Here is an 8,376-nt window from a genome sequence, read left to right as displayed (position 1 = left end):
ATGCATATATGTATCGTTAATTATCGATAAATATTGATAGCGATATGTCTAATTTGTGAATGCAGCTGAAAGCACCCAAAAAGCTCTCAATTTAGATATGGCTAGCAACAAATAAAAGCTTTCGCTGGCCATTACTGCAGTGCTGATATAGACGCTGACTTGAGAGTAGAATTCCACCCCATTCGTTCAGCTTTAGGTGAGAAATCTTTTTTCATTACTTTAACAGTTTCTAAAAAATATTTATCGAAATTCGCGCTATCGTTCTTTACAGTATGCCTTGGTATGAATCTAACAACCCATTTTACCTGTTTCTCAGTGATAATTTTATCAATGGGATTGCCTAGCCTTTAAGTGTCCAGTAGGGTTACCGAGAAACTCGCGTTACCTTTACGTCAATTCTGTGCTCCGTGTGACAGTATCTCATAGCGCAAATCGAAGATCCCTATAATATTTTGAATAATTCAGTTAAATAGCTTTGCCTGTCTTTGGCCGGGGAGTTTCGAGGAATTCTAAATATGTACTTATACATATATTGGCACCAGAGAATAGCGAATCATGAATATACCTGCCCATAGAAAAAGCCATAACCCATCTTAAAAATATTATCTAAACTATAGATGAACTCTCGCAAATAGGGCATGCAGTTGTTTATATTAGGGTTAAAAGAAAAAACCAAATTTGTTTGCATCGCCGAAGAATTTTTTTTGTTTTCTTTTTGTTTATTTCCGAAATACAGGTTTTCCCCTCTTGAGTGAGGTCAATTTCTTTTCAATCAAGGTTGCTTCTATGTTAGTCAAATATGCCGATTTGCATACGGTTAACTGAAAATACATACCTACATACTTACCAACAAGTCAGCTAAAATAAAAAAAAAAATGCATACTTATAAACAACAGCTAATCGATGACAATAACAATATGACAAAAATTAAATTTATGATTTTTTAGTGGGAATACTAGATTGAATTCGAAAGGCTATTTTAGGACGGTTCTACACACTATAATTAGTATGCGCTTTTATTGAATGCAAATATGCTCGTATAAGATTTGTGTTTCAATCAATGTTGCCAGATCCACAATCTTAACTGTAAATTACGTTTTTTTCGACAAACTACAGTTTTTTAAAACACCTTCTATTTAGTACAAATTAGAGAATTGTTTCGATATTTCCAATTTAAATTAATAAACTAAAACTTCTCTTATGGATTTTGGAAGTCAATATTTAATATAAAAAGCAGCGTTTAAGGAGCAGCGATTCTTCTTTTAAAACAAATGGTTTAGGCTTTTCTTTGCATTCAAGTTGCCGCAGCTAATGAGGAGAAAATATTTTCTATGAAACAATTTGAATAAAATAAAAAGTAAACTAGTAATACCAGTACTCTCTCATATTTCAAGAACTAAAGTTTTCTAAAAAAAAAAATATTCAGGTTGTACTAAATTTTAGGAATTTGTGAGAAATAATTAAACAGAAACGTGACTTAAATGTTTCAGTCTATAAAGGCTTTTTGTAAAATTTAAACTGTTTGAGTTATTTAATTTTTCCATTAATAGTTATTTGTTATTTATGTTTAATAAAATTTAAAAAAAACCCTTAAGTTTGTAAAAGCTCCCTTCTTTTTTTGGTGGGTTACAGTATTTTTCGAAAATTTGCAGTTTTTTGAAAAAATATCTGGCCACACTGATTTCAACTATGTGCAATGTTCAAAATCTTAATTAAGGTGAGAAATGTACTTTAATCCAATGACGCACAGAAAAGAACCAGAAACGAGTTAAAATGAAATAAAAGTAAATTAAAACTCACAAATAAAATAAAACAAAAAATTACATGAAATAAAATAGAACGAAGTGAAGGGAGTGAGTAAAACGAAATACAACGAAAAATAAATAAATAAATAAAATTAAAATAAAAATAAAAAGAACAGCACAAATAAATAAAAAGTAATATAGTACGTACCATGCTGGAAACATAGTACAGTAGAACCAAAATGCATTTAACAAAGTGTGATTGAAAATTTTTTTTATGAGTTTTGAATGGTTTGTTTATATTTTTTTGGCATAATAGTACCTTAAAAGAGAACCGACCTGAGTTGTCAGTTACACCTTTTTTAATATATCTTGGGTAGAACCGTTCTCGGCCATAATTTTTTTTTTTGAAGTTTCCCGGCATTTTAAAATCATATAAAACTGAAATGAGCAAATGGAGTTTTTCAAAATTTTTATTGTTTGAGATTGAAAATGAGAATGTGTGTGTGAGTTTGTGAGTATATTTTAAAATCTTAATGCTTGAAAACGTCAAAAATGCTAACAGTATCTCTCAGCGGTTCTACCTCGCTATTTAAAAAAAAAGGAAAATAAAAATAAAAATAAAAATAAAATAGAGTAAAAAAAAATAAAAATTATCAAACGAAAAAAGTTAAAAAAATCATTGCTTGGAATTTTTCGTATTACCAATTTTTTTTCTACCAATTTTTTTCCTAAGCTTCAAAATTTGTGTACAAGGTGGCGCAAGAAGTATTGTTCGAAAAAAGTATCGCCCAATCACAAGATAGGTGCTCTATAGCATATATACGTATATATGTATGTACGAGTTTATGTGATGTAACTCCTCCATTTAAGGGGAAAAAAGGCTGAGATTTTGTACCTTGTTGGTCTATCGTAAACAAAAAGTTCACAGTGGAAACCATCAAGAAAAATTTTGTAAAATGTATAGTTCCTAAAAAACGGATTAAAAACAGTTAAATTTTTTTTAACAGAGCACTTTCCTTACTTGTTTGTAATTTTTTTTATAATGTGCATTATGTACATACACACATATCTAACAATCACTGCTCACTTTCAAAATTTCGCATATCATTGTTGTGCAGTTACCAAAATTTAACGACATCATTGCGGCAGAACGTACGCCAACACACACTTAGATACATTTGTACCTGCATATAAATTTGTTTACACTTTTGCTATTTTTCGCCATATAAAAAAGGATAACTTTTCGCAATATCACTTCCGCGCTATTGCGTACATATGTACATATGTAAGTACATACTATGTCACTTCCTCATGTTCTTCATAGGGATTCACGTAAATTCTATAGAAATGTCTTAATTAGTAGATAATTATGGAATTTTTCATAAATAAATAATTACCAAAACTTCTATTGCTCTCACTCTGTGAGACACGTAAAACGATAAACACTTTTTTATTAGCGAAAAATTGTTTGTTTACTTTGCGAAGCGGTGGTCAATGACACAACAAAAAAACCAAAACGAAAAGCTGTTATGTACGTAACAGTTTGCTGTAAAAGATTACAACAGAATTGTATCAAAATAAATGACATGCTGTTGTGATTAACAGCAGCTGCTAACAGAGCATATCATTCACATACACTGCTGCTAATTAGCTTAGCCGGAGAATGTTCGCTTTCAATTGCAATAACATTGCTTAACGGGCTTGACGAGCAAAATCCCAATTTAGTATGTACATATGTACACGTAACAGTGGCTTGCCTTAACAGCAGGCTTACCGCAATCAAACGATTTGTAAATGAAGTACCTGTAAGCCCACTGCTGTTAACTTACATACCTACAACAATCAGCAATATTCTTAACAGCCAGCGAACCATCCTACTCTGCTGACTGACTACCCGCTGCGTGTTAAAGGACTACTGTTCTCGACTTTTAATTCATTCTGACTTGTGCCTTATCTAGTATATTTTATCAACGCTTCAATTAATTGACTGCTCATTCAACAGCACTAAATCTGTTTAAAGATTCCAGTGGTCAAGCTGATTTAGGCAGTGGCAGCGCAGCGCCGCACCGCTCCGCTCCACACCGCACAAACTCGAATGCGGACTCGGAATTACCTGATTACCGGTCTCAGCGACGTTACGCGTTGCTGATGATGACTCGGCTTAAATAACAACGGCGACGACGACGACGACGACGACAGCAACTCAGGTATTCTGATCAGAAAAAATTTGCAAGCGTCGACGCTAGCAGCAGCGGTTACAGCTTCCAAACAGTCAGTCCGGCGAAGGTGGCAGCGGCTAGCGGCTAGCGGCTAGCAAAACTGATATTTACCTGCTGTGTCGCGCACAAGTCAGACTTCATTCAAAAGTGAGCAGCGCAAGCGAGTAGACGAAAAGCTCTCCGTAACGTTAAAAAGAACATTTCGTAAACGTTGAGTTCAAGTTAAAGTTTTGAAAGCAAAACATAATAAATGTTGACTGAGAATATGTAGCAAGGATAGTAGTTAGATGAAGAAAAAATAATCAAATAAAGAGCGAAATTTATACGAATTTGATAGTTTGAGATTTTTTTTTTAATATTCTAAGAACAGAGTGTGAAATTTATCAAAAAAAAAAAAAACTGTTATAAGTGCGCATGAACTTTTAAGCTAAAGCGATTAGTATACAAAAACAAACAAATCAAATTTAAACTAAACTCAAGCTAAGCGCTCAAGAACGCAAAGATTTGTGTGTTTTATTTTTTTCATTAAATTAACTACTTAAAAAGCAAAGAAAACTAATCGAATTCTCAATTCGTTTTAATGCTTTGTTTTATCCGTATACTTCGTACGTTCTTTTGAGAAATAAATCAAAGTAAAAAGTTAAGCGCGAAAATGAAAGATCTTGCCAATATGTTTTCATCACGCCGGTATAGCGCAGCCAATACCGATGATACCGAACAGCAACAACAATTGACTGCGAATATACATTCGGCAATGGCGACAACAACGACGACAGGACCTTACACAACAGCGTGCGGTTCGTCGTTGTCGCGCGCCGCTGAAAAGCAGCGTACCAAAAGTTTGCAAGCCAATCGTTCAATGAATCCTGCCGGCATTCTAAGTTCGTTCTTTAATGAACGCAAAAGCAATAAGCGAGCGCGTTCACCAAAATGTAAGTTGAATGAAATTAATATTTTTTTTTTTTTTCTGATTTATGAATGATATTCTGTAAAAGAAAAGTTATGCGACAGAAATGAAAGTTGTAGCAGGAAATTATGAAAGAGTTGGTGAGCTTAAGTACTTAAGTGAAAAAGTGTAATTCATGTGGTGTGTGTTTTTTGGTGTGTACACGATTTTTGATTATGGAACATGAAATTTTAATTTTTGTTTTACTAATTTAGAATTTTTTTAATAAATCGGCTAAAGTTTTAAACGCAAAAATGTGTGTTGGATAAGCTTTTTAAAGAAATTATTACAAAATTTTACTTTTAAAAATGAAAAATCAATTCTGAAATGTTAAACAAAAAGAATTGGTTGATAAAAAGTTTGTAAATCAAGTTAATTTTGTTTTCACAAATACATAATATTAAAATTTTTCTGATTTTTGTTTGTTTTAGTTTCTTTCAGTTTTATTCCATGTAGTCAAAATTTATCTATAGAAATTTTTTAATACAATTTTTCACAAAAATTAAATAAGTTGCAAAAAAAATTAATTTTAATCAAAAAATTTAAAAAATCAAATATAGTTTAAACTTTACTTTTTCTAAATATTTTTTCTCTTAATACAAAATATTTATTTTTTCAGCTCAGAACAATTTTTTGCAATTTTTATGTACTTTTCAAAAGAACTAAAAGTTTGTTTCTAATACATAGGATTTAATTTTTTTTTGTGTTTTCATTTTTATTTCATTTTGTCAAAATTTATTTATGTACCGAAATTTTTTAAATACAAATTTGCACAAAAGTAAAAATAAAGAAATTTAAAAAATTTAACTAAAATTTAAACCTAACTTTCCTAAATATTTTTTTAACTCAGAAAACTGTAATTTTTTTGTAGTTTTCAAAAATAGCAAAAGTATAACAAAACAAGTGTGGCAAATTAAAATCAACGCAGAATGTACAAAAAAAAATAAAGATAAAATGGTTCGTAGTCATAGTCAAAATAAAGTCGTTTATAAAGTTAGTTGCAGCTTTTTTGACAGATATTGTATTCCAAAAGCTGTAATAAACTTTAGAGTCGACTTAATTTTGACTATAACTACGGGCCAATATATTTAAAAATATTATTCTTTTATTTTTTATTATTTTTTGCTCAAAATTTTTTGCGAATTTCTCAAAACAAATAAGAAAAAATAAAAAGTGAGCTTTAATAAAACGAAGTCTTGACTTTTTCTCTTAAAAAATTGTTTTTTTAATTTTTTTGCGAATTCCTTAAAAAAAAAATACGAAAAAAATAATCCTTCATAAAACGAAGTCTTGATCTTTTTACTTAAAATTTGTTTTTTATTTTTTTTTTATTGATTTGAAAATTTTCGAATTAATCGTTAATTTTTTTAAATAAATGTATGTACATAATATAAATTGCGACGCGAAATTTTAGCAAGTCTGTGCAATTTTTCGTTCTTTTGTTTATTTAATATCTATTATTTCTATTATGAAAATTCTTCAAAGTTTCACTTTTTATTCTTAAGAAAAATTTTTGCCATTTTTGAAAAACTATACGGTAGACTTCATAACACTAAAAAAAATTAACCAACAACAATATAATAGGAAGCAAATTTGAACAGACGTCTGTTGCAAGTTTTGCTATTTAAAAATGCAAACGCAAAATGCTAGATAAGCACTATTTAAAAAAAAAACCAGACAACATCAGCCTTGCTTTCAAACGAGTAAAGCCGCCAACAACGCATTGAGTGAAAATTTATCTTTAAAACGACAATGCTAAAGTCAAGAACTTTTCAAACTTTTGCCTGTATGTAAGTATTTATTTCTGTTGTAATATCAATGCAACGCTCAGTCGGCACTCACCAACTTGCAGCAATCGGCAATGCTGCCTTGCCTGCCTCTTGAGGTTGAGTAAAAAAAAAGAAAAAACAAATTTTTATAATATTTTGTAGCAACTTTGTCACCATGACTGTTGCCCCAACTCTGGCTACTGACACTTCCCCCTCCCCCCCCTCCCCACCTCGTGCGATGCCCGGCAGCGCAAAGAATGCTGTGCTGTGCAGAAATATGTTAAGCCGATTGTGCGAAAGATTGTATATATTCATATGAAAATACCTCATATTTTATTGCAATATTATGTATGTACAGTCACTCCAGAAGTATTCGTAAATTAGGGTTTTCACAATATTCAAAATGCTTTCCATCATAAATCTTTTTCGTTATATTTCATTTAAAATATAGCTAATTCTATAACAAAAACCATTTAAATCGTTCTTGCAAACTTTGTACAAAATTCATAAAAATTAATCAAACTTAAAAAAATGTGCATCAAAATTTCAAACTTTTTATTCAGAATTTTTAGAAGAAATGTCGGCATGCAGTTTGAAGTAGCTAAAAATTGCCGCTGATTTTTTAGATTTTTTTTTTGTCGAAGGTGTTGCGCATTTGTTTCCATATAAGGCATGAACAAATTCTATGAATAAAAAGTTTGAAATTTTGATGAAAATTTTGTTAAGTTTGATTAATTTTTATGAATTTTGTACAAATTACGAATACTTCTGTGGGTGTCTGTATGTATATTTAATTCTTTTATTTTTATTTACTATCAACTGTGGTATGGTATTTATATTTTAATGCACGCGCGTACTTGAACAATTTTTTTAAGCATTTGGATGTTTTTTTTTTGTTTGAATTTTGTTTTGCTGTCTTAAGAAAATAAGAAGCACTAACAACCAACTTCTANGTGGTATGGTATTTATATTTTAATGCACGCGCGTACTTGAACAATTTTTTTAAGCATTTGGATGTTTTTGTTTTGTTTGAATTTTGTTTTGCTGTCTTAAGAAAATAAGAAGCACTAACAAACCAACTTCTTCTGCCATTGGCTGACAATCGGTGGCTGTGTAAGCATCCGACACTTCGCGCCAGCTAAGTTATTTTAAATTTGGCTAAAATATGCGATTTTCTATATTCGAGCTATGCATATAGTTGAAAAAGTCAAGTGTCCGCAGCTGGACGGCAATTTATTTATGTGCATTTATCTAATACGTACATACATTATTATATTACAAAGTTGGTATGCAAATAAACAATTTGAGGTTTACTTTATAGATTTCTTTTTTCATGAGTAGATGTCGAACGCCAATCTGCTAAGAAAGACACGCTTATTTCGCTATGCAAATATTTGCGAATTTCATACATAGTAGATATTTTTCGCACACTCGACCACTCAAAAATGGGTTTGAAGCTTAAAAGTTAAATGAATTAAAAAAAAAGTCGACCAAAATGCGTTAAAAAGTTTTCCATAATTTTCGTTTTTCAACAACAATACGCTTTCTCTGATCTCTTCAGCTTGCTTATTTACTTGCTTTTATTTAGCTTACTATGCTACCTCTAAAATATCTGCTTAACCAATGATATTTTTGCAACTTGCTTATTGCGCGAAATTCTCATTGCCTTTAGCGCTTTTCCCCAAACCAAAAAAAAA

The 8,376-nt window shown here is 30.7% G+C and overlaps 1 protein-coding gene across 2 annotated transcripts in view; it reads left to right on the top strand.

Moving 5' to 3' along the window:
* LOC108361351 (scavenger receptor class B member 1) overlaps positions 1–8,376 on the top strand; it is an 85,854-nt gene that overhangs the window by 29,711 nt on the left and 47,767 nt on the right. The window contains exon 1 of one of the 2 annotated variants that reach the window (XM_017613950.1): positions 3,991–4,896. The exons of the other annotated variant lie outside the window; for it this stretch is intronic. Coding sequence (XP_017469439.1) covers positions 4,617–4,896 — 280 coding nt within the window. The 5' untranslated portion in view covers positions 3,991–4,616. Of the gene's footprint in view, positions 1–3,990; positions 4,897–8,376 lie in introns of those variants that run through there. 2 annotated transcript variants of the gene reach the window in all.

This window comes from Rhagoletis zephyria, unplaced genomic scaffold (genome assembly GCF_001687245.7).
Source record: "Rhagoletis zephyria isolate East Lansing unplaced genomic scaffold, Rhagoletis_zephyria_1.1 Rzeph_scaffold_00738, whole genome shotgun sequence".
In the NCBI taxonomy this organism is placed as follows: domain Eukaryota; kingdom Metazoa; phylum Arthropoda; class Insecta; order Diptera; family Tephritidae; genus Rhagoletis; species Rhagoletis zephyria.
The sequence above is the reverse complement of the archived record's forward strand: the minus strand, read 5'-3'. Positions and strand labels throughout refer to the sequence as shown.